Source organism: Delphinapterus leucas, chromosome 19 (genome assembly GCF_059928025.1).
Source record: "Delphinapterus leucas isolate spDelLeu-1000000601 "Yukka" chromosome 19, BTC_Dleu_Yukka2, whole genome shotgun sequence".
Taxonomy (NCBI): Eukaryota; Metazoa; Chordata; class Mammalia; order Artiodactyla; family Monodontidae; genus Delphinapterus; species Delphinapterus leucas.
In genome coordinates, this window is record NC_143147.1 from 49,929,971 (window position 1) to 49,953,520 (window position 23,550).

The 23,550-nt window shown below is 42.6% G+C and overlaps 1 protein-coding gene across 11 annotated transcripts in view; it reads left to right on the forward strand.

Moving 5' to 3' along the window:
- WIPF2 (WAS/WASL interacting protein family member 2) overlaps window positions 1-23,550 on the forward strand; it is a 43,045-nt gene that overhangs the window by 145 nt on the left and 19,350 nt on the right. The window contains exons 1-2 of one of the 11 annotated variants that reach the window (XM_022557781.3): window positions 150-17,359; window positions 22,752-22,883. In XM_022557781.3, the coding sequence (XP_022413489.1) occupies window positions 22,821-22,883 (63 nt within the window). In that variant the 5' untranslated portion in view covers window positions 150-17,359; window positions 22,752-22,820. Of the gene's footprint in view, window positions 1-149; window positions 22,884-23,550 lie in introns of those variants that run through there. The other 10 variants (XM_030762207.2, XM_089901222.1, XM_089901225.1 and 7 more) reach the window with 10 other exon arrangements.

Here is a 23,550-nt window from a genome sequence, read left to right on the forward strand (position 1 = left end):
TGAAATGACCTGAGGACCTGAATGGGAGGGAGAGCCGGGGGAGGGGCGATTGGGGCGGGGCTTGAAGAGAGAGGGGGGACTTTGGAGGAGGGGCCTGTGGGAGAGAGGGGTCCTGGGGGCGGGACCTGAGGGGAGGGCGAGTGGGGGCTGGGCCTGAAGAACCTGGAGAAGAGGGGGCGTGGGGAATCTAAGTAGGGAGGAGTGGTCGGGAATTGGTGTGGGGCGAGCGCCGACTGTGAAAAGGTGAGGAAGGTTATTGAGAGACGGGAAATCAGGGATCCTGAAGGGTTGGGTAAGGTGAGTAAGACGGCGACTCAGGGTGAGGAACGAGGTAACCGTGCGCAAAAAGGGAGATGGGGAGGGAGGACCTGTTGGGAACAGGTAATTAACAGGATGCTCCGGGTGAGGAGGTCGCCGTGACATTTTGGGAGTTGATGAGTGAAAACCAATGGTTGAAGGGATAACTGAGGAAATTGCTTACTCTAGAGGGAATCTGGAGAACATTAGTTGAGAAGGAATCAGATTTGAGTTAAAGGTTGGATTGAGAAACGTTGGGGTTCGCATGGGAGCAACCTGCAATTGAAGGTTCAGGTTGGAGTGATGTGAAGTCTAGTTCTGGGCACCTCCAGGATCCACCTCCCTTTTCATCGTGTTATTTTTGCCCTATGTTTGTTTCTGAATGACTTATGGTATGTTTTGGGTGACTTTTTTTCTCCTTTTACACACCAGAACAGAACCTCAGGGAACAAGGACTCCTAAGGATTTACTAAGTAACTTTGAGGCAAATCATTAAACTGTCTCATTTTTTTCCCTTGGAAATGTAGGTTTGATCCCTCTCTGCTTCTAAAAGATTGTGTTAACCAAATGGGATCTTTAAAGTGGTTGCAAAGAAGTGATCCCTGAAAATTGGATTGAGATATTGATATTTAGAAGACATGTCTTTCCCAGTTTCTTCCTCTCAGCCTTGCACATTTTTTTGTGTGTGTGTGCCAGGGAAGAGTTGGTTTTGATTTGATACATGTCCAATTATTAAACTTTTCTCAGTGTCAACTTTTAGTAGCCAAAAATTTCATATTGTTGTGTTACATTGTATTGGCTGCCATCAAGACCGAGATGGGGAAGTTAGAATTGGGAATAAATAAGGTTGGTTGATGGAGAATGTGGAAGAATGCAGTATTTTATTTCTATTTTATTGTCTTTGAGAATTCACTGGAAAATAGTGTTGTAGACAGTTGAGCCTTTTGCTTTGGTCCAGTCACTTTGGCCCTTTTTGCCAGTTGTTGGGGAAGCAGTGTGTTTGTGGACAATTTTAGCTTCTTTATTCTTAATCCTTTAGCATCTTGACTGTTCTAGCGTTTTCTTTGGGCATAATACTCTATAAACACTTTGCCCTTAGGTGAATTTGTTTAGCTTAGAAGTGTTCCTGAAGGTCTTGGCATTTCTGAAGTCTGATGTGGATTTGCTTAAGAAGGGGCAGATTCTAACTCACACTTGATATCAGAGTAGTGTTTACCTTAGTTGGTACTGATTAGTTAGGTGATGTCAGCACAAAGGTGAAATGCAGAGGAAAGTGGAAGGTGTTGAGAACTGTACAGTTTTCTGGTTTTACTGATGGCTTTTAAGAAGGGAAAGCACAAGTCCTATTTCTTTTGAAGAGAAAATTGTCGGGTGTTCTTTCTTGACTTCTTGGGCTCTTTGATTGGGAGAGTAACCTGGTGGACTTGAACCTGTGTTCTTATTGTTTTGAAGTAATTTTGAAAACCGTGGGCCTGCTGATTCAGGCTGTTTCAGCAACCCAACCCCAGGAAGAACTGCAGGTATGAAGTGTATACAGGTGGTCCCTGACTTACCGTGGTTCCATTGAAGATTTTTCAACTTCATAATGGTGTGTGAGTGATATGCATTCAGTGGAAGCTGTACTTCTAATTTTTAATTTTGATCTTTCCCTGATTTGGCACCATACTCTCTTGTGATGCTGAGCAGAGGCAGACAGCCGCAGCTCCCAGTCAGCCACACCAACTGATACACTTACAACCTTTCTGTGCCCATACAACCATTCTGTCTTTCACTTTCAGTACAGTATTCAGTAAATGACGTGAGATATTCAACACTTTGTTATAAAATAGGCTTTGTGTTAGATGATTTTGCCCTACTCTAGGCTAATGTAAGTGTTCTGAGCGCATTTAAGGTAGGCTAGGCTAAGCTATGACGTTCAGTAGGTTAGGCGTATTAAATGTCTTTTCGAATTAACAGTATTTTCAACTTACAATAGGTTTATCAGGATGTAACCCATCTGTACACTTATTTGGGGGTAAAAACGTGCTTAATATTTTGCTGTCATTTCAACCTACAGTGTGTCTTTTTGGTTTGTTTTTAAGGTATTGAAATAAGTTGTGGAGGCTCAGAGCTCTGGGCAGACTTTTGGTATAGCCTGCTTCTTTCACATAATGGTTTTCCATTTTTCCTATCCTGTCATGTGTTTCCATTGCTCTACTGGAGCCAGTCCGAAGTGGAAAATGGCAAATTGCACATTTTTTTCCTCCTTTTCAGTCTCTGGTGGACATCTTGTCTGTGTCACAGTTTGATACCACCAAATTGAAAGGATTTTTGACTGCTTCAAATGGGGAGGGTGGACAGAAGCTGAGCTGGGTTTGCTGGGCCAGAGAATGGACTCTGTCAAAGCAAAGAATAGTTGCAGAAACACAAACCAGGACCTTGAAGCTGTGACTAACATTTTGGCAACATGCTTCCCTTTGCCAAGTAACTTCTTTTCTTCTTGAGTGTGATTGTTGATCTCCTTCTCAAAGTAGGCTCTTGTTGCTACTGTTCTTTACACAGCTCCCGAGCAGAAGTTGGCAGAGTTCCGGTTGACTGTCTCTTGAGGGATGTGGCCCGGATTAGAGTGGATGGGGTGTTTCATGTCAAAGTGAGGTTCATTGGCAGATCCTGAGAGCTGCTCTGCAAGGAAATGGAGGCGGTACTCTTTACTGAATGTTCTTACATGCCTTTATGTTTCTCCTAAATTCAAACCTGTTACTTATTCATCTGGTGATTAAATGCAGAATCATTGCCTTTGCCTAGCTTTGAAAGTCCAAGGCATTGAGGAAGAGAGAAAGAGTGTTTCCCACTCTTTTTTTCGCCTCCCTCTCACTCCCAAGCCTTTGAGCCTGGGGAGCCACAGGCTAAACTCACACGCACTTCTTGGTATTATTATCGAGGGGTATTTTAAAATGCTGAATAGAACTTTATGGAGAAAAACAATGTTAGTAGGGAAAGAAGGTGATACATTTGCTAATGTCTGTGTCAGTCTTAGATCTCTTAATATTTTGGCTTACCATGCCTGTGGAGGCAAATAGGTTATCAAATAGGGGAGCCAGGAATTGGCTTCTAACTTGCCATTTAGGCTTGGCAAAGTTACAGCAATTTAGTATGACTACACTGAATACTTTATTTATTTGTTTTTTGAAGATGTTGGGGGTAGGAGTTTATTAATTAATTAATTTATTTTTGCTCTGTTGGGTCTTCGTTTCTGTGCGAGGGCTCTCTCCAGTTGTGGCAAGTGGGGGCCACTCTTCATTGCAGTGCACGGGCCTCTCACTATCGCGGCCCCTCTTGTTGCGGAGCACAGGCTCCAGACGTGCAGGCTCAGCGGCCATGGCTCACGGGCCCAGTTGCTCCGCGGCATGTGGGATCCTTCCAGACCAGGGCTCGAACCCGTGTCCCCTGCATTAGCAGGCAGATTCTCAACCACTGCGCCACCAGAGAAGCCCTACACTAAGTACTTAATGCTACTTAGTAAATGTCCTTTTCAGTGTGTTCTACTTACTGAATACCCCCTTTTAAAAAAATATTTATTTATTTATTTGGTTTTTCCGGGTCTTAGTTGCTGCATGTGGGCTCCTTAGTTGTGGCACGCGAACTATTAGTTGCTCCACGGCATGTGGGATCTAGTCCCCTGACCAGGGATCGAACTCGGGCCCCCTGCATTGGGAGCGTGGAGTCTTAGCCACTGCGCCACCAGGGAAGTCCCTACCCTTTTGTTTTTCAGGGGATAATTATTTGAAGATAACTGTGTCTCCATTAGGTCTTGGAATGGATTATGAAGATCATTTCTTGCAGTGTGTGACAGTGGCCCTTGTAACACTGGAGATAACCCCAAAACAAATCCTCTTCTTGGTGGCCTTGGATTCACCTTTCTCTTGCCATCGTTAGTCCAGAGTATTCTGTTCCTGATATGCAGGTTCAGATCCAAAGGTTTTGACTCTGGTCCAGGGCTTTGATTGTGGCAACAAATATGATTATTGGAGTTGTGTTCAGCCTAGTCTCAGGTCTTTCTTTCCTGAAGAGTGTCTTGAAGTTTGGCACATCTGTATATCCAAGGAACGTGTGTAGATGTCCTCCCCATTTTAATAATTGGTTTTCAAAAAATTTTTAGTTTCTTAAACTTCATGGATTCATATTAAGCTCCATTTAGACTGAGGCCCCTGAGTGAAAGTAATTTGTTTTTAGTTGGTATTTATGATAATTCTTCAGTACAAATTCATCAATCGGCTTTCTGTGCTTATAGAAATGCTGAATCCAATAATCCCTTTTTTTTTCCTCCCAATAATCCCTCTGACTGTGAAACATTCTCCATAAGTCCAGATTGGAACAATTGGTTGTTTAAAAAAGAAAAAAAGGCATTTTCTAAAGTGGTACAGTCTACTATGGGACAAGCTGTCTAAGATTTGTAGATAGTGTGTTTTCCTTCTTTCCACTTCTACCTTCCCTGTGCTCAGATGTAGGCAGGGTGTTTGTCATCAAAGATCCAGGTATGAGATTAATTTAAACTCTTGCTATCACTGTCTTACAAGGACAGGACTGTCTTTAACAAATATTATTTTTAAAAAAATACTTTATTTATTTATTTGGCTGCGCCAGGTCTTCATTGCAGCACACGGGATCTTTGTTGCTGCGTGCGGGCTCTTTAGTTGCAGCATTCGAACTGTTGGTTGTGGCATGCATGTTGGATCTAGTTCCCTGACCAGGGATTGAACCTGGGTCCCCTGCATTAGGAGCGTGGAGTCTTAGCCACTGGACCAACAAGGAAGTCCTGACAAATATCATTCTTTTAAATAGATAATACACTCACGTGGCCCAGAATTTGAAAGGTAAAAAAAAAGGTTTACAGTCAGTAGTCTGCCCTCCACCCTTGTCTACTCTTCATTCCAGTTCGTCTCTCCAGAGTCAGCTAATATTATCAGTTTCTTGAGATCCTTTGCAGAGATACTGTGTACATGTAAAGCAAATACATACATTTCTTGCATTTTTTTAAACGAGTGTAGCACACTGCTAATTCTGTCTGCAGTTTATAAGAAACTTATTTTGACCATCATTCCGCATGAGCAGTAGAGAGAGTGGGCACCTGCCCTGTACTGGTAGATATTTAATGTTTCCAGTCTTCTGCTGTTACAAACTATGCTCCGGTGAATAACTATATATATTTGGTCCTTTGCATGTGTGACTGTATCTGTAGGGTAAATTATAAGTAGAATTGCTGAAGCTGCTTTTTTGGGGCCCTGTCATTCACTTATGTGACAATTTTTGAGCTCCTGCTGTGTGCCAAGCACTGTGGTAGGTGCTGGAGATACAGCAGTGAACAAAACTGACTCAGAGCTTGCACTCATGCGATTATGGTCTAGTGGGGGAAACATCCATTAAACAAATAATTAATTACTCTTGCTATAAGTGCTGTGGAGAGAGCTAATGAGAAGCCTAACCCTGGTTCATTGGGAAGGCAGGCACTCAGGGAAGGTCCCTGAGGAATTGACTTCTAAGGCTGAAACCTAAAGGATGAGGGGAGGAAATGGCATAGATGAAGGTCCTGAGGAGGGAAAGAACTTGGCTATTTTGAAGAATTGAAGGAAGTTCCAGTGTGTCTGGAGCTTAGGGAGTGAGAAGCAGAGAGATAGGAGGCAAGGCTTCAGAGAGTGTGAGCTCTCCAAAGATAAAGTTAAATGGCATAGTAAATTTTGAGCTCAACCTTTACAATAGACACTTTTTCCTGCCACTTCTTTCCACATGTAGTAGTTGACCAGTGTTGATGCTGAAACCCATCAATATCATAAAGGAGTATGATGCCTGTACGGTGGAACATGTTTTCTAAAAACTTTCCTGGGTAAAGTCTATTCTTTTAATCTTGATTTCTTTTAGGTCCTGCAAATTAAACTTGTGTGGCTGGATTAGGACTTAAAGTTTTGGGCTCTTGAGAACTGGTTTGGAGATTGTTGGGGAGCAGTTCTTATATGGGGGATGATGAGATTGTTAGTTTGCCAGACCTGCTTATTTAGGAAACAGAAAACCTCTTCACTTCTGGAGACTATTGACTGTTTTTTTTTGTAAGCCTCATGGGGCTGGAGAGAGAACACAGATGTTCTTATTGTGAGCTACTGAATATAATTTGTCATACCCATCATCTAGGCCATATGTCTTAACATAATGCCTACGACTTATTGGACATGCAAATGAATCAGTAGCTCAAGGGCCATTATAACTGAATATATGAAAACATTTTTATCTGCTATGTCTGCTGTATATTTTATATTGACGTTTGTTCAGGAATCACAGTACTCTTCCCCAAAGCCCAGGTGGTCCTGTTTGATTTAGTACCTTTCTTGTGTGATTGGATCAGCTTGTCCTGTTTTCATAGCTCAAAGTAGACTCTTGGTTTAGCAGAAATGTGCAAGTTTTTCTAGCATTTGAGCAAGGAGCATATGTGTATCTGATGGCTTAAGGGTGTTAGAGTGAGAGAAAGAGACTCTTCAATGAAAGTCATAGCTTTGTTATAAGATTATCTGTGGTGAGTTGGGACTTAATATATTATCTTTGAAATGAGGCATGACACTTCTCTCCATGTGGAGTCTGGATCAACATTTTATGGAGCATCTGCTTAAATTTTCTTTCAGGCCTTTTTTAAAAAATATTTATTTTTGGCTGCGTTGGGTCTTCGTTGCTGCATGCGGGCTTTCTCTAGTTGTGGCGAGCGGGGGCTACTCTGTTGTGTGCGGGCTTCTCATTATGGTGGCTTCTCTTGTTGCGGAGCACAGGCTCTAGGCACGCGGGCCTCAGTAGTTGTGGCACGTGGGCTCAGTAGTTGTGGCTCGCGGGCTCTAGAGCACAGGCTCAGTAGTTGTGGTGCACGGGCTTAGTTGCTCCACGGCATGTGGGATATTCCCGGACCAGGGCTCGAACCCGTGTCGCCTGAATTGGCAGGTGGATTCTTAACCGCTGCGCCACCAGGGAAGCCCAGGCCTTTTCTTAATGGAGACTGTCATCACTGATTTTCCTTACTTCTGACTGTTCTGTGTCTAAGCTTTCTACTTTTATATTTGGGGTGTGCAAATGAAGGAAGGCACACAGAAGTCGAGGGCTAGTACTATGAGATGGCCAACCTAGAGTGAGAAGAGCTGTTTTTTGTCATCGGTGACTAGGTTTCAGCCTACCTGGTAACAGTCTTTTAATCTCATTAACAGTTTCTTAGAACTTCTAAAGATATTTTGACAACAGATGGTTATTTTTGTTTTTCAATTAGTTGCATTAAATTGAGGAGAAGACCTTTTAAAAAGGGGGCTAAGGTAATTGATTTTAAGATTTATCCCTCTATTTTTGTGCTTACCTTTGCAGTTAAATTTTGGTCACGAATTCTCACAGTGGCCTGGAAGTTCCTCCCATATTTGACCTGTGGTGCAGTGAGCTCTGGGGTGGTGAACATTGTTTGGTTACACCCAGGCTGTGCCAGAGATTCAGGTTGCATTAGGCAGCCTGCTTCCATTACAGTGAGTGAGACACGGGTTATTTTGGTTTGTTTGGGATTTTCTACTCTCTTTAACTGCATTGGTAACAGATCCAGTACTGACCTCATTTTTTTGAAATTTTGGTCAGTCTGAAGCTTGGTTTTGCTTATACGGCATTAGATTTTTTTGATTTTTAGTAATTAAATTAAAAAAATAGAGTAAGAATACATCGTTTAAAGAGTCAAATAGTACTATAAGTCTTACAATTTAAAAAGCTGCTCCATTTCTCCTTATTTGTCCTCAATCACTTTGAATACTTCTGGTATTTTTTTCCTGATGTATATTACCTTCGTGTTTCTACATAGTATACTCACACTGTTATGTCTTGGTTTTTCAATTCTTAGATATTATCTATTGAATTTCTACTGTGGACACTGAATTTTGCATTCTTATGTTGCTTTTCACGCTCAACCCTTCCTGCTATCTGCCTAATAGAGATATATCACAATCTTACTTAAATCAATATTTTGTATTATATATCAGGATTCAAATAGAAAAGCCAACCATTCTTGAGATTTCACAGATTACCAAATCATTGGAAGGCCAGGGGAGCATAGGTCAGGGAAAGCCACTCGTGCGGATTGTAAGAAACTGCTACCATTAATAATCTTGGCTGCCTTAAACACCAAAGCAGGCAATTTACAGAATATTGAAAACTGTTGCAAACCACATGTCTGTCATCTGTTGGAGGCCACACACCTGCTCATTGCTCCTGGAAGGTCAGTAGTAGCATCTACCTTCCTTCCATCTTCCAGATCTTGAGTGAATGAGTTGTGTCGGTGGAATTTAAACCACAGCCTCGTTGACAGGGGATTCTAGGAAAAGTAGTTCCCAGACCTCCAGCCTCCCTCCTCTCCCATGAGTCCAGAAGGGAGTAGAGGTGAGTGTTATCAAAAGAAGGAAAAAAAAAAAAGCATCCAGTATATTGACTGTGTACTATATTTCCTTCTTCATACTTTTTTCCCCTAAGTATAATAATTGCCTTTTTTCTTTTGTTGTTGTTTTTTTTTTGCTTGATTTTCTGAGTGTCAATCATTAATTCATCCCTAAACTCGGATGAAAGTTTCTCTTTTCAGTACACTCGAACACATTAGTGGAGTCTCTTCCAGAGGCTTTATGAAAAAAGGTTTATAGGAGGGAGTGCATTTTTTGAGGTCTTGCATGTCTGAATCATCTCTTTTCTACCCTCACGCTGGTTGGTAGTGTGATTAGATATAAAATATTATGTTGGGGATCATATTTCTTTGGAAATTTTAAGCCTTTGTCATTTTCTAACTTTCAAAAATCATATTGTGAAGTTTGATGCTATTCCGATTCTAGATTCTTTGTGGGGGATCTGTTTTTCCTCTGAGAGATTTTAGGGTCTTGTCTTTACCTGCACCCCCTGGAAGACTCTGCAGTGGAAGCGCAGAGTCTTAATCACTGGATTGCCAGGGAAGTCCCATTTAGGGTCTTGTCTTTATCCCTGGTATTCTGAAATGCAGTGATGTGCGTTGGGATGGTTATTGGAATTCATCATGCTTGGGAATTCCCTGGTGGTCCAGTGGTTAGGACTCCACGCTTCCACTGCTGGGGGCCCAGGTTTGATCCCTGGCCAGGGAACTAAGATCCCACAAGCCTGGTGGTGCAGCCAAAAAAAAAAATCATCATGGCTGACCTTCAGTGGGCGTTTTCAGTCTGCAACTTATTTCCATCTGTCTTGGGAAGTTTTCTTGTATTAACATCTTTTATAATGTATTCTCTCTCTGATAATTATTTCTCTCTTCTCTCTTTCTGGGAACCCCTTTTGGGGACTCCAGATGGTGAAACTCCTAGAATGGCCCTGTAATTTTTTTTCCCTTGTGAATTTTTTTTTTCTCATTCAATTTTCAGATAACCTTAGTTTTTTCTTCCAACTCTTCTATTGTATTTTTAATATTTGCTATCAATTTTTTTTTGCTATCAATTTAAAACAAATAAATTTATTTATTGGCTGCATTGGGTCTTTGTTGCTGTATGCGGGCTTTCTCTAGTTGCGGTGGCGAGTGGGGGCTACTCTTGGTTGTGGTGTGCGGGCTTCTCATTGTGGTGGCTTCTCTTGTTGTGAAGCACGGGCTCTAGGTGCACGGGCTTCAGTAGTTGTAGCACACGGGCTCAGTAGTTGTGGCTTGCAGGCTTAGTAGTTGTGGCGCGTGGGCTTAGTTGGTCCACAACATGTGGGATCTTCCCGGACCAGGGCTCAAACCCGTGTCCCTTGCATTGGCAGGTGGATTCTTAACCACTGCACCACCAGGGAAGTCCTTGCTATCAGTGTTTTTAATTTCCAGGAAATTTTTTTGGAATTTTATATATAAATATTTTTGCACGTTGTCAGGAATTGTGTTTTGTTTGCTTTGATTCCTGTCTTTCATGTTAGAGGTTTTCTTGAAATGTCTGATAATTCTTGGCTATGTCTGTTCATTTTTAAAGATGAGGCACTAAAAAGCTGAGTGTGGAGCCCTGGCTCGTCAAGTGGTGGGCACCATTTTAGGGTGAATTGGCACTGGTCACTTTCCTCAGAGAGGGCTGCTCCAGTCTTCTGCCTGGAGAATATAAGCCCAGCAGCAGGTGTTTTTGGAGCCAAGTGGGAGAAGAGAGCTGGGGATGGGGGAAGAGGTCTCATTGTTGAGTACAAGTTAGACTTTCACTTGATCCCTCTGTTTTCATTATGGCTCTGCTGCCCTTAGCTATGACTGGTCCCTTGGTTCAAGAGGCCCTCTGGTTCAACTTCTCTCATCTTCTGCCAGGCATCATGGGGGAGGGGGCAGAGAGGATGGAAGAATCTTATTTCTTATACAGACTTTCAACCAATTCTGTTTTAGCCCCTCCTACACTCCTTTATCCAGAGGTATTAGGTGCCTACAATTTCTGAGCCTTTTCTGAGATTCTGTGGTAGGAACCTGCTTGCTTCGTACTGCTGCAAGCATTTAGCTTTTTCCTTTCTGTGAAGTTATTTATCACTAGTGCATCTGCTTTCCAGCTTCCAAAATTTTGTTGACGTCTCTCTTTATGTTGTTGTCTCCTTTCCCGTTTTTTTTTTTTCTTTTTTGAAGTTTATGCCTTAAAAAATCCCTTTGCTGTAATTTTGATGGTGTTTATGTGTGATAAATGTACGGACATATTCATGTTTAACCAACGTATTCATCACCTTTTCCTTACTGAAACCCATTCAGATAGCAGTTGATTGCTAATGCTCCTTTAGAACCCTGTGTTCCAGACTTCCCTAACACCAAGAATACTTAAGGTGCTCACTGAAAATACAGATTCCCAGATCTCTCTCCTGCAAAATTTCTGATTTTAGTAGGTCTGGATTAGGGCCCAGCAATCTTTTTTGTGCTTGATTTTTAAACAGATGCCCTACGATGTGTCTTATCTTCAGACAAGTTTGGAAGCTCTGTTTTAGAAGGATCTTCTAAACCATTTATTGCTATCCTAAGTTGCTTCTGTATTCCGACTACGTTTTAGTCTGTCTAGCTTTGGTCTGGATTTCTAAATTAGAATGTGTGTCCTTCATCTGATTAACTCCTCTCTTCTGTAGTTAAATGCTGGCTAATGGTAATAACTTTGGCCTTGTATGACTCCATTTTTTTAGCCAACATTTGTAAACCCACTGGTTCCTGGGATGTGTGGGTGGGGAGGAAATATTAGTTATGAACATTGAGCTACTCTGCATCATTTCACTGTCCAAATCCAGGAATCTGTTTTGTATTTGAAATGGAAAATTGACTCAGGCTTTAAAAACAAATTTACTAATTATCTGCCTTAGATTTATGCAGCATCATTTTTGGAGATGTTAAAGCACTGTGATTTGAAGTTTTTTTTTTTTTTTTTTTGCGGTACGCGGGCCTCTCACTGCTGTGGCCCCTCCCGTCGTGAAGCACAGGCTCTGGACGCGCAGGCCCAGCAGCCATGGCTCATGGGCCCAGCTGCTCCACGGCACGCGGGGGATCCTCCCGGACCAAGGCATGAACCCGTGTCCCCTGCATCGGCAGGTGGACTCTCAACCACTGCGCCACCAGGGAAGCCCTGAAGTTTGTTTTTAACTTTGACAATATGAGAGGGCACATTCTCTTCTTTTTGTGTTGTAGATCCCTAGGCCTTAGAAGGAAAAACAGTTGTTATCTTTTATTGTTGGTATGTAAAACACCTGGAAATGAGGTGTTTGCTGCTGCTCCTTGGTTGCTGTGAGTCGCTTGGCGATCAGGAGCTAAATAGTACCTGTCTTAGCTATGTTGTAGAGGCCAAGTGTAGTACTCTAGTACTCAGGTGTTGGAAGTCTTACTATTATTAGCTAAAATGCAGCCTGAGGAAGCCATGTCGGCTCTGACATAGATTTACATTCTAAGATGAACAGCTCTATCAAAACAGCTCTAGTAGAATTTTACAGGTTTCATTGAAACAGTTTTGCTGAATGAAGTCACAAAAACAGTGCTAAATCTAAAGTGTTATTGTCTTGGGAGTTCCCTGGTGGCTTAGTGGTTAGGATTCCAGGCTTTCACTGCCATGGCCTGGGTTCAGTCCGTGCTCGGGGAACTGAGATCTTGCAAGCCGCACGGCCAAAAAATAAAAATAAAGTGTTATTGTCTCATTGACTATGAATCACTGGCTATGTTTTGAAGCACTACAGCACTTTGAACTATTACTGATTTACTGCAGTTGACTATTTTCTATATATGTTCCCCCACCTTCCCAATACTTCAGTGCTTTCAGGATAGTAGGATTTTCTCTTTGCTTTGAGGGGTGTGTGTGGTAGGGGCTGGGGATGTTTGGTGAGGTCATTCCCTGATCTCTGTTTAGGACGATTTTCAGGTATTATGTTTACAGTTGCTCTTGCATTAGTTATCTCTAGCCGTCTTTTTATTGAAGCAATTTTTCACAGATGTGGTTATTTTATTGCACACAAGAGTAGACTTCTCATTGATTTGTGATCATTTTAGATGAGAGGACTTGGCTGCTGGGTTGCCCTGTAACTGGGAATCATAACCTGTGGTACCTAATATTTACCACATCAAGTCGTCTATGAATATGTAGGCTTCTGAGTTTATGTTTTTCGGGCTTTTGAAAAATAATCTGAGACAAGAGGAAAGAGTCATATTAGGGGGAAAAGCTGCATTTTGGGATGTATACTTATGCTCTTATTAGGAAAATTATATTTGAAAGGATTTCATCATATAGTTATATATCTTTCTTTTGCCTCTATCCTTTTCTCTTCTAGGGTTGTGTTCTGCTTGTAACAGTGAAAAATCATTGAGGTAAAGAGTAAAACATCCAGGTTTAGTTGCAGAAGTCTAGGATTTTCAGTTTAAATTATGGTGTGCGTGTAATTTTTTTAAAAATTAGTTTACTTATTATTTATTTTTGGTTGCGTTGGGTCTTCGTTGCTGCACGTGGGCTTTCTCTGCTTGCGGCGAGTGGGGGCCACTCTGTTGCGGTGCGCAGGCTTCTCATTGCGGTGGCTTCTCTTGTTGTGGAGCACGGGCTCTAGGCGCGCAGGCTTCAGTAGTTGTGGCACGAGGGCTCAGTAGTTGTGGCACGTGGGCTCTAGAGCGCAGGCTCAGTAGTTGTGGCTCACAGGTCCAGTTGCTCTGCAACATGTGGGATCTTCCCGGACCAGGGCTCGAACCTGTGTCCCCTGCATTGGCAGGCGGATTCTTAACCACTGTGCCACCAGGGAAGCCCCTTTGTGATTTTTTAAAAAATTACTTGTTGGATCAATCAAATTTGCTGCAGAGTTGAATTTCCATGATGGAATATGCGTGCAGTTGGAGAAGTGATTTTTTTCCCTTCATGGAGTAACCTTGGAATTTTAATTAATTCCATTTCTACATATGATAGAAATCTGTTTCACCAGGTTTGACTGAATTGAATTTCAAGGGGGAGGGAGCACCTTTTCCATTGAGAGACGAGGGCTGTAGATTATTTTCAGACTATATAAAGCTTTTTTGGGCGGGGAGGGTGGTAAAATATGAATAACAAGAATGTTACTCTAGTCTATTTCCTTGTATTTTAGAGAAACCAGAAGTGCTTTAGTGGAAACTCTCTGCTGTATTCTGTCCTAGAACACGTGGAGGCGTGTTCATAGTTCACTGTTGACATCAGTTCCTCCGTAATTATAGGAACCTGTTTGGCTCCTGCTGTTCGTTAGTCTCCTGCAGTGGCATGTGAATACTCTTAGGCAGTAGCTCCTGGCTGTTCTCCCATGTGGGGTTCTGTGACTTAGGAACTGGATGCCATTATGCCACTGTGGTAATGAGCCCCTCCTTCCCCATACTGTACTGCTTTTCAGGAGCAAGGTTGAAGGGCAGGTGGACAGGTAGGCAGACTGCCATCAGGGGACTTTTAACCCTGAAAGGCTTTCAGTTAGTACCTAGGTCCCTAGCTGTACTCAAGCCAACGAGAGATGAGGTGTACAGTCTGTGAGATTAGTGAACGAGATAACTGATGGAACTTGTTTACTTTGGGTGTGAAGCTGTTGGTTTGTTTAGACTTCTTTGGTATAATAGGCATATTGGATGGAGAAGGATACTACTTTTGGATTTGGAGGATGGCCTATATAGAGGCCTTAGATTTCATCTCCTCTCACTCTTCACCTCACCCTGTTCTAGTTACTCTGGCTTTTTCACTAGTTCTCTAACACATCAAGCTCATTACTATCTCAGGCGGTTTTCCCTTTGATGTTTGTGAATTCTTTTTGGAATGCTCTTTCCCCAGATGTTTCTAGGGCTTGGCTGTTCATGGAGAGACTTCTTTGGAGAGCCAGCCCCCAGCCCCCACCCCTCTCCTCATCTAAAAGAACACTATACCCTACTCCTGCACTCTCCCTTTATGATTCTCTTTTTTTCATTCTTTTTGTCAGTAATGGAAATGTTGAGATTGTATTTGTTTCCTTGTTTATCTTTTCCTCTAGAATATAGGCCCCAAGATTGTAGAAATTTGTCTAGTTCAGCCTCTAGAACAGGGTTTATCAACCTCAGCATTATTGACATTTTTGGACGGGAAAATTCTTTGTTGTGGGAGGTTGCCCTGTGCACTATAGAGTGTTTAGCAGCATCCTTGTTTTCTATCTCCTAGATGCCAGTAGCACCTCCTAGTCATGACAGTCAGAATGTCTCCAGACATTGCCAACTGTCTCCTGGGGGACAAAATCACCCCGCTTGGGAACCATTGTTATAGAACAATGCTTTGGCACCTAGTGGGTGCTCAATAAATGTTTATCATATGATAGATGGATTAATGAATGAATAAACTCAGCAGGTTAAGCAAGTTAAGATTTTTTGGAACACTGAAATACACATGTGTATATAGCCTTGTGTTTCTTCCTTACCTCTTTTCTTGTCTTTTCCATTTCTGGCACATTGATCCATCCTTCACTGCTTTTTTCCCTCAACTCAGGCTTGCTTGCTCTTTCAGACAATGCTACTTTTAAATTTGGTTCGGTTCAACAAGTGACAGATGAGCCCCTACTCTGTGCTGTAAAATAATAGGAAAGAACTATAGAAGGATACGGTGCTGTCTGTGCTTAAGAGCAAGCACATTGGGTAAAATGGACACAGATACATGAAATGTTCCTCTAAAGTTTCTTAGTTCAGGGTAATGTCTAAACTGGTACCAGGGCCATTATAGGGTTATTTAAGGAATAGTTGTTAAATGAAATGCTTATCAGAATGGGGTGATTGCTGTTGAATTTGGAATCCAGTTTTAACAAAAACCTACCCATTCAGGGAATTCCTTGGTGGTCCAGTGGTTAGGACTCTCACTGCCAAGGGCCTGGCTTTGATCCCTGGTCAGGGAACTAAGATCCTGCATGCCGCACGGTGTGGCCAAAAAAAACCTACCTAATCATTTTCTACTTATTTTCATTGTTGCAGTTACCCTTGGTTTCTTGCTATTGATTCTGTCAGTAACATGGTTGAGAAATATGCAAAGTGGGCTTGCTCATTTTGCACTTGTTTGATGGGAATGTTTCTAGGGTTGGTTATTTTATTGGATGGTCTTGACAGCTGATTCATCAATGGTTCTTTTTTTTTTAATATCCGTAAAACCTTTTTTTAAAAAAATATTTATTTACTTATTTATATTTATTTTGGCTGCGCCGGGTCTTAGCTGCAGCACATGGGACCTTCGTTGCGGCATGTGGACTTCTTTAGTTGTGGCATTTGGACTTCTGAGTTGCGGCATGCGGACTCCTAGTTGCGGCATGCATATGGGATCTAGTTCCCCGACCAGGGATTGAACCCAGGCCCCTTGGATTGGGAGCTTAGAGTCTTACCCACTGGACCACCAGGGAAGTCCCATCAGTGAGTTTTTAACGTCCTTGCTTGGAAAATCTTGCCACCTCTATCCTCCTGGTATGAAAATACACCAAACAAAAACCCCATTGTCTGTTATGTGACTTTTCTTTGTCCTAGAGCAACTGATTTTTCTCTTTCTGCTGAATATTTATGTTCCATCTCTCATACTGTTAGAGAGGTGTTTTGTTTGTTTGTTTGTTTGTTTTGAACTATGGGATCAGAAGAATTGCATTGGGGGAACATTTGGAACCTTTTCCTCTTGAAGACACAACTGTCTTCTCTTTAGATTATCTGGAGACAGAGTAGACAGAGCTAAATGGTCTTTCAGTGAGAATCTTGAAATGTCTCTTTTAGCTGTCTCTCTGTTCCTTTATATTACAAAGTAGTTTAATAGGATATTAAAGAATTGACATGTATTTAACAAAGGAGAGATAATTTTCTTGTTGACATCCCAAATTCCTATCCATATGACTGAGTCTTGTAAGGTAGAACTAAGGCCCTTGAGACTTTGCTGAGGGAGACAGCCTACTTAAAAATGTTCAAGGTCAGGTGTTTTTTCTGTTTTTTTTTTTCCCCTGTGGGATTTTGTTGGGTACTTTGGTACAAAAACTGTAATTTACTCTGTAATCAAAGCTGAGATCAAAGGAGAGTGCTGTTACCTGAGGTCACTCAGCATGAAAGTGGATGTCGTTAAGATTTAGATTTAAAATAAAAATTTTTTTCTTTGTAAAATAACTTGGTATTGAAACCTGAGTTTTATAACAGCAGAATACCATTTGAGTAAAGCCCTCAAATTGTAGTGGTAACTGGAATACCTCTTAGATCTTTTTAAATATATGATAAAAAGCAGCAACTAAATTGGATTCTTCATTTATCAAATGTAAAAGGAAGTAGTTTCTGTCTTTGTCCTCAGGAGGTTTCCTGCTCCTAAAGTGTACGAATATTTGGAAATTGAATAGAAAAATAGGTTTTGTCTTCTGAGGAATAGAAGAAAGCACTTTTTAAAAGTGCATTGCTTGAGTTTTATGGAGACTTACCTCTGAATTTTGTGATAAATTTGATATTAAGAAGACTTGAAATAATGCTCTCTGATCTTTATTTCAGAGAAACTGACTCCTGAGGATGTGAAAAGCTATCATGGTTTTTAAGTGGAAAGGCTTAAGAAGGGAATGAGAATTTTTCTGAAAATCAGGGACTCTGAAGAACACAGATGGTGAGGTTTGTAGTTCTAATTTAATAGATCAGAAAGGAAAGACTTAATTCCGTGATGAACCCTCTTTTTTCCTTTTTTTAGTTTAATCTCAGGTTTAACTTCAGGAATGTTAGATTCTTTTTTTAAAAAGTAAATTTATTTATTTTATTTATTTTTATTTTTGGCTGTGTTGGGTCTTCGTTGCTGTGCATGGGCTTCTAGTTGCGGTGATCGGGGGCTACTCTTCATTGCAGTGTGCGGGTTTCTCATTGTGGTGGCTTCTCTTGTTGCAGAGTATGGGCTCTAGGTGCGTGGGCTTCAGTAGTTGTGGCACATGGGCTCAGTAGTTGTGGCTCGCGGGCTCTAGAGCGCAGGCTCAGTAGTTGTGGCGCACGGGCTTAGTTGCTCTGCGGCATGTGGGATCTTCCTGGACCAGGGCTTGAACCCGTGTCCCCTGCATTGGCAGGTGGATTCTTAACTACTGTGCCACCAAGGAAGCCCGCTTCATTTGTTCTCAACTGAAAGCAGTTCTCAAAGCAGACCCTCTGCATTGGGTTAGTGCTTGTAGTGTCGATCCTGAATTGGTTTGAATAAAGCTTCTTTAGGGAATCTTCAGGGCAAGGAAAGTTGTGTTAATTTAAATTTATATAAATTGGGCTTCCCTGGTGGCGCAGTGGTTGAGAGTCCGCCTGCCGATGCAGGGCACGCGGGTTTGTGCCCCGGTCCGGGAAGATCCCACATGCCGCGGAGCGGCTGGGCCCACGAGCCATGGCCACTGGGCCTGTGCGTCCAGAGCCTGTGCTCCGCAATGGGAGAGGCCACAACAGTGAGAGCCCCGCGTACCGCAAAAAAAAAAAAAAAAAAATTATATAAATTGGTTTGCTCTTGGAAAATATAGAGATCTGTTTGTATTCCATCCCTAAGATAGGAATTTGGAGTGGGTTAAGTTTTCATTTAGGAAAAATAGTAGAAAATTGCTAAACCCAACCAACTTGCAGTGGAGATTTTTTTCATGGTGATTGGTGAAATAGAAAGGGATCAGGAGACCTGAGTTTGAGTCCTAACTCTGCAGTTTACTCCTGAGTGATCTGGGGGGTCGCGCTTAGCTCAGTCAGTCTGCCTCTCTCCCTAGTGTGCATACATGTAACCCCACTCCTCGAGCTTCAGAGTCCTCACCTGTAAAATGGGAGTGATAATACTCTACTGTAGTGTATCATTGTTTGCTCAGTGTCCCTGGTAGGAGGGTGTCATGCCTGCAGTCTTTGTGGAGACAGAAGAAAAGTTGAAAGCCACTGCTGGTAGTCAACCATGGTGCTGGTAGTGATTTTTTTTTTTTTTTTTTTTGGCCATGCTGCATGGCTTGCAGGATCTCAGTTCCCTGATCAGGGATTGAAGCTGGGCCACAGCAGTGAAAGCCCAGAATATCCTAATCACTAGGACACCAGGGAACTCCCAAAAGTGATTTTTTTTTTCTTTTTCTTTGTGGTATGCGGGCCTCTCACCACCGCGGCCTCTCCCGTTGTGGAGCACAGGCTCCGGACGCGCAGGCCCAGCAGCCATGGCTCACGGGTCCAGCTGCTCCGCGGCATGTGGGATCTTCCCGGACCGGGGCATGAACCCATGTCCCCTGCATCGGCAGGTGGACTCTCAACCACTGCGCCACCAGGGAAGCCCCTGAGCCTATTTTAAGAAGGCATCTTTAACTGCATAATGTATTAGTGGCCTTCTGCAGTGGGTGACTTTAAAAAAAGATTTGCCTTGCTAGAGAACTACTGCTTTGCCTAATAAATGACTCTAACTGTCAGACTTAAGTTTGTCCCTTTAGGTCATTTCTTACTCCGTAGCATGTAGATTGGATCAACTGTGGATCTGGAAAGAACTAGGGACTTGTCTGAATCTCTTTTCCGGGTCATTCTAGGAGACCATTTCAACTGTGGCAGTGGCCAAAGTAGGTAGAACTGGAAACCCAGAAAAGGTGGGAACTGAGGTGACTGGAATTAGTTAAAAATGTTTGTTTCTGAATAAACTACTATTTTCCTTATTCTTGGGCTGCTAGCTTTATGACTGCTATGGGGACTTGAGTGGAATGGTCATAGTGAACCCAGAAAATTTAATAGAAGAAAGGTTTTTTCTTCTTCTCCACGTGTTTCTTTCACTTTAACACCCCCCACGCCCCGAGATAGATGTTCTGCTTATGAGGATTTACTATTTTGATCAATTTTTCAAGCCTAGTATGTTAGATTCCTGGCAAAGAAAGACTAGACTTAATTTTGAAACCAGAAATGAGAAGGTATTTCCCTTAGAGGGGAGTCAACTGCTCGTTCCTTGAAGTGAGTTCAGACATCATTCCCTGTGGGAACCACTTAGCCAAAGTACTGTCCAGTTCTTTGTGATTGGAGCAAAAAGCTCTGTTGGGCAGCCAACCTAGAGTGGCATTCCACTGTAAGGAGTTGGGATTTTGAAGATGTTAACGGTCATGTTTTTGATCAAATTTACTACCTACAAAGGTTCTTGGTTTTATAGAACCTTTGGAATATTTGCCCTTTTATCATTCTCAGGGCATTGAGAGAAGTGTTTAAGTGGTTACTTCTTTATTCACAGAGAGATTTTGATCACCCTTGTAAAGAGTTTAGAACCAAACCTCTGCAATTATTTGGCTTTGACTTTTGAGGGTTCAAGAAGTAGGATTTCATTGGGGTGACTTTTGGGGGGTATTGTTCTTGAGTTTTAGTTTTATCTTTGCCCCCTACTTCAATGTCTTATGAAGACTAAAGTTCCCTGGCTTTAGTCTCATTTGTGAAATGAGGATCACTTACAGACTGTAATAAGGAGACAACTGTATACTTTTTGAGTGTTAAATATTAAGCCACTGATAACTGGATAAATTCTCATGTGGTATTTACGCTCTTATCAGATTCCAGTGATGTGACTATACCAGGGGTCAGTAAACTGTGGTCCATGAGTCAGATCTGGTCCATGGTCTGTTTTGTATGGCTCAATGACTAAGAATGGTTTTTACAACTTTCCTTAATAAGTTTATTTATTTATTTTTATTTTATTTATTTATTTTTGGCTGCATTGGGTCTTCGTTACTGCACATGGGCTTACTCTAGTCGTGGTGAGCAGGAGTTGCTCTTTGTTGCGGTGTGCGGGCTTCTCATTGCGGTGGCTTTGTTGTGGAGTTTGGGCTGTAGGCACACTGGCTTCTGTAGTTGTGGTGCACGGGCTTCAGTAGTTGTGGCGCATGGGCTCAGTAGTTGTGGCTCGCGGGCTCTAGAGCACAGGCTCAGTAGTTGTGGTGCACGGGCTTTGTTGCTCCATGGCATGTGGGATCTTCCTGGACCAGGGATCGAACGCGTGTCCCCTGCATTGGCAGGGCGAATTCTTAACCACTGCGCCACCAGGGAAGTCCCAGTTTTTACTTTTTTTTTTGCAGTATGCGGGCCTCTCACTGTTGTGGCCTCTCCCGTTGCGGAGCACAGGCTCCGGACGCGCAGGCTCAGCGGCCATGGCTCACGGACCCAGCCGCTCCGCGGCATGTGGGATCTTTCTGGACCGGGGCACGAACCCGTGTCCCCTGCATCGGCAGGCGGACTCTCAACCACTGCGCCACCAGGGAAGCCCCGCGGTTTTTACATTTTTTAAATGTAAAATTCAAGAGAATGAGAACACAAGCCACAGAGTAAGAGAAAATATTTGCAAAAGATACATCTGATAAAGGACTGTTATCTAAAATGTACAAAGAACTCTTAAAACTCAACAATGAGAAAACAAACAACCCGATTAAAAAGTGGGCAAAAGACCTGAACACGCACCTCACCAAAGAAGATACATAGGGACATCCCTGGTGGTCCAGTGGTTAAGACTCTGCGCTCCCAATGCAGAGGGCCCGGGTTCGATCCCTGTTCGGGGAATTAAGATCCCACGTGCCGCAACTAAGCCTGTGTGCCTCAGTGCAGCCAAAATAAATAAATAAATTAATTTCAAAAAAAGAAGATATATAGATGGCAAGTCAGCATATGAAGATGTTCCAACATCATATGTCATTTAGGAATTGCAAATTAAAACAGCAGGATACTGCTACGCACATTGGAATGACCGAAATCCAGAAGGCTGGCGAGGATGTGGAGTAATAGGAACTCTCATTCATTGCTGGTGAGAATGTGAATTGGAACAGCCATTGCGGAAGGTATTTTGGCAGTTTATTACAGAACATACTCTTACCATATGATCCATCAGTCATGCTCCTTGATGTTTTACCCAAATGAGTCAAAAACTTATGTCCTCACAAAAACCTGCACAAGGATGTTTATATCAGCGTTATTCATAATTGCTAAAACTTGGAAGCATCCCAGATGTCCTTCAGGAGGTGAATGGATAAACAAACTGTGGTACATCCAGACAGTGGAATGTTATTCAGTGCTAAAAAGAAATGAGCTATCAAGCCATGAAAAGACATGGAGGAAACTTAAATGCATATTACCAAGTGAAAGAAGCCAATCAGAAAGGGGTACTGTATGATTCCAACTATACAGCATTCTGGAAAAGGCAAAACTATGAAGACATTAAAAAGCTCAGTGGTTGGGCTTCCCTGGTGGCACAGTGGTTGAGAGTCCGCCTGCCGATGCAGGGGACACGGGTTCGTGCACCGGTCCGGGAAGATCCCACATGCCACCGAGCGGCTGGGTCCGTGAGCCATGGCCGCTGAGCCTGCACGTCTGGAGCCTGTGCTCCGCAACGGGAGAGGCCACAACAGTGAGAGGGCCCGTGTACACCCCCCCAAAAAAAAAAAACAAAAACTCAGTGGTTGCCAGGGGTTCAGGGGTGGGGGGCAGGGAGAGATGAACAGATACAGTATAAGAGATTTTTAGGACAGTGAAACGATTCTATATGATACGACATTGGTGGAGAGTTGTCATTATACATTTGTCCAAACCCATGGAACGTACAACACCAAGAGTGAACCCTAATGTAAACTATGGATTTCGGGTGATAACGAGGTGTCAGTGTAGGTTCATCAATTGTGACAAATGTATCACTGCAGGGTATAGATAGTGGGGGACTCTGTGTGTGTGGTGGGGGACAGGGGTTTTAGGGGAACTCTGTACTTTCTGCTCAGTTTTGCTGTGAACCTAAAACTGCTCTAAGAAATAAAGTTTATTAATTTAAAAGGTTGTCAAAACAAAACAGAAGGATAATGTGCGACAGAGACCATATGTGGTTTACAAAGCCTAAGGTATTTTTTTATCTGGCCTTTTACAGAAAAGATTTACCGAGCCCTGGACTAGATCACAGTGCGACTAGGAGATGAGTGCCTAGTTTCTCCCTGGTGTCATGCTCAGTCCTCTGGTTCTCCGGGTACTCAGTGTGTCTCATGGCAAAGTTGTTCTCACGAATTTATTTCTGTTTCACTTGCAGGTATATGAGTGACCTAAAGCTGCAGATTAAAAAGGAAAGAGAGCAGTGCCAACTGCAAACAGGGCAAGGATGCCAATTCCTCCTCCCCCTCCACCACCCCCTGGTCCTCCTCCACCTCCCACTTCTAATCAGGTAGGTAGTCCATCCACCTGGCTATCTCAAGACCTGAATGGATACTTAGGGCTTCCTGCTATGAGACATAGTGTACTCAAAGACATGGGGTGTAGGAAGATGGAGAATAAATAAGTAAAGTCTGTCTTCCTCAATTCGTTCTGATTCCTGAGAAGTCCTCTTAGGACCATAATGGCTTGTCTTGGTTTTTTTATCCTGGTTCAGTCTAAATGGAGATTTGGGCAGGTGGCATCAGAGTAGGAACTAGTGTGTCTTCCCTAAAACTATTGTAGGATAAAGGTCAATGTGTCCTTTTTCTGCATCTTTGAGAAAAGGGATGGCAATTCCTAGTTGTTGTTTCTTGCTGCCATTTCATTTCCTTCTCTTCTACTCCAAATCAGTTCACTTTAAAGTCAAGTCCATCAGGTCTAAATGCCCCCATGCCCCATATCAAGAAAGAAAGGAGTTAATGGAATTAGGAAGAAGACTAAAGGTTCAGTAATGGGAAGAAAAAAAAGCAATGTGGCTTCTGAACCAAGGACACAGCCACTTTTACTATATCTGAGTTGTGATACCTGGAGTCACATGAGAAAGAAGGAAGGAACCTGGGTGCTTCATCTCGTGTGTGTGTGTGTGTGTGTGTGTGTGTGTGTGTGTGTGTGTTGGGTGTTTAACAGATGAGAAATTG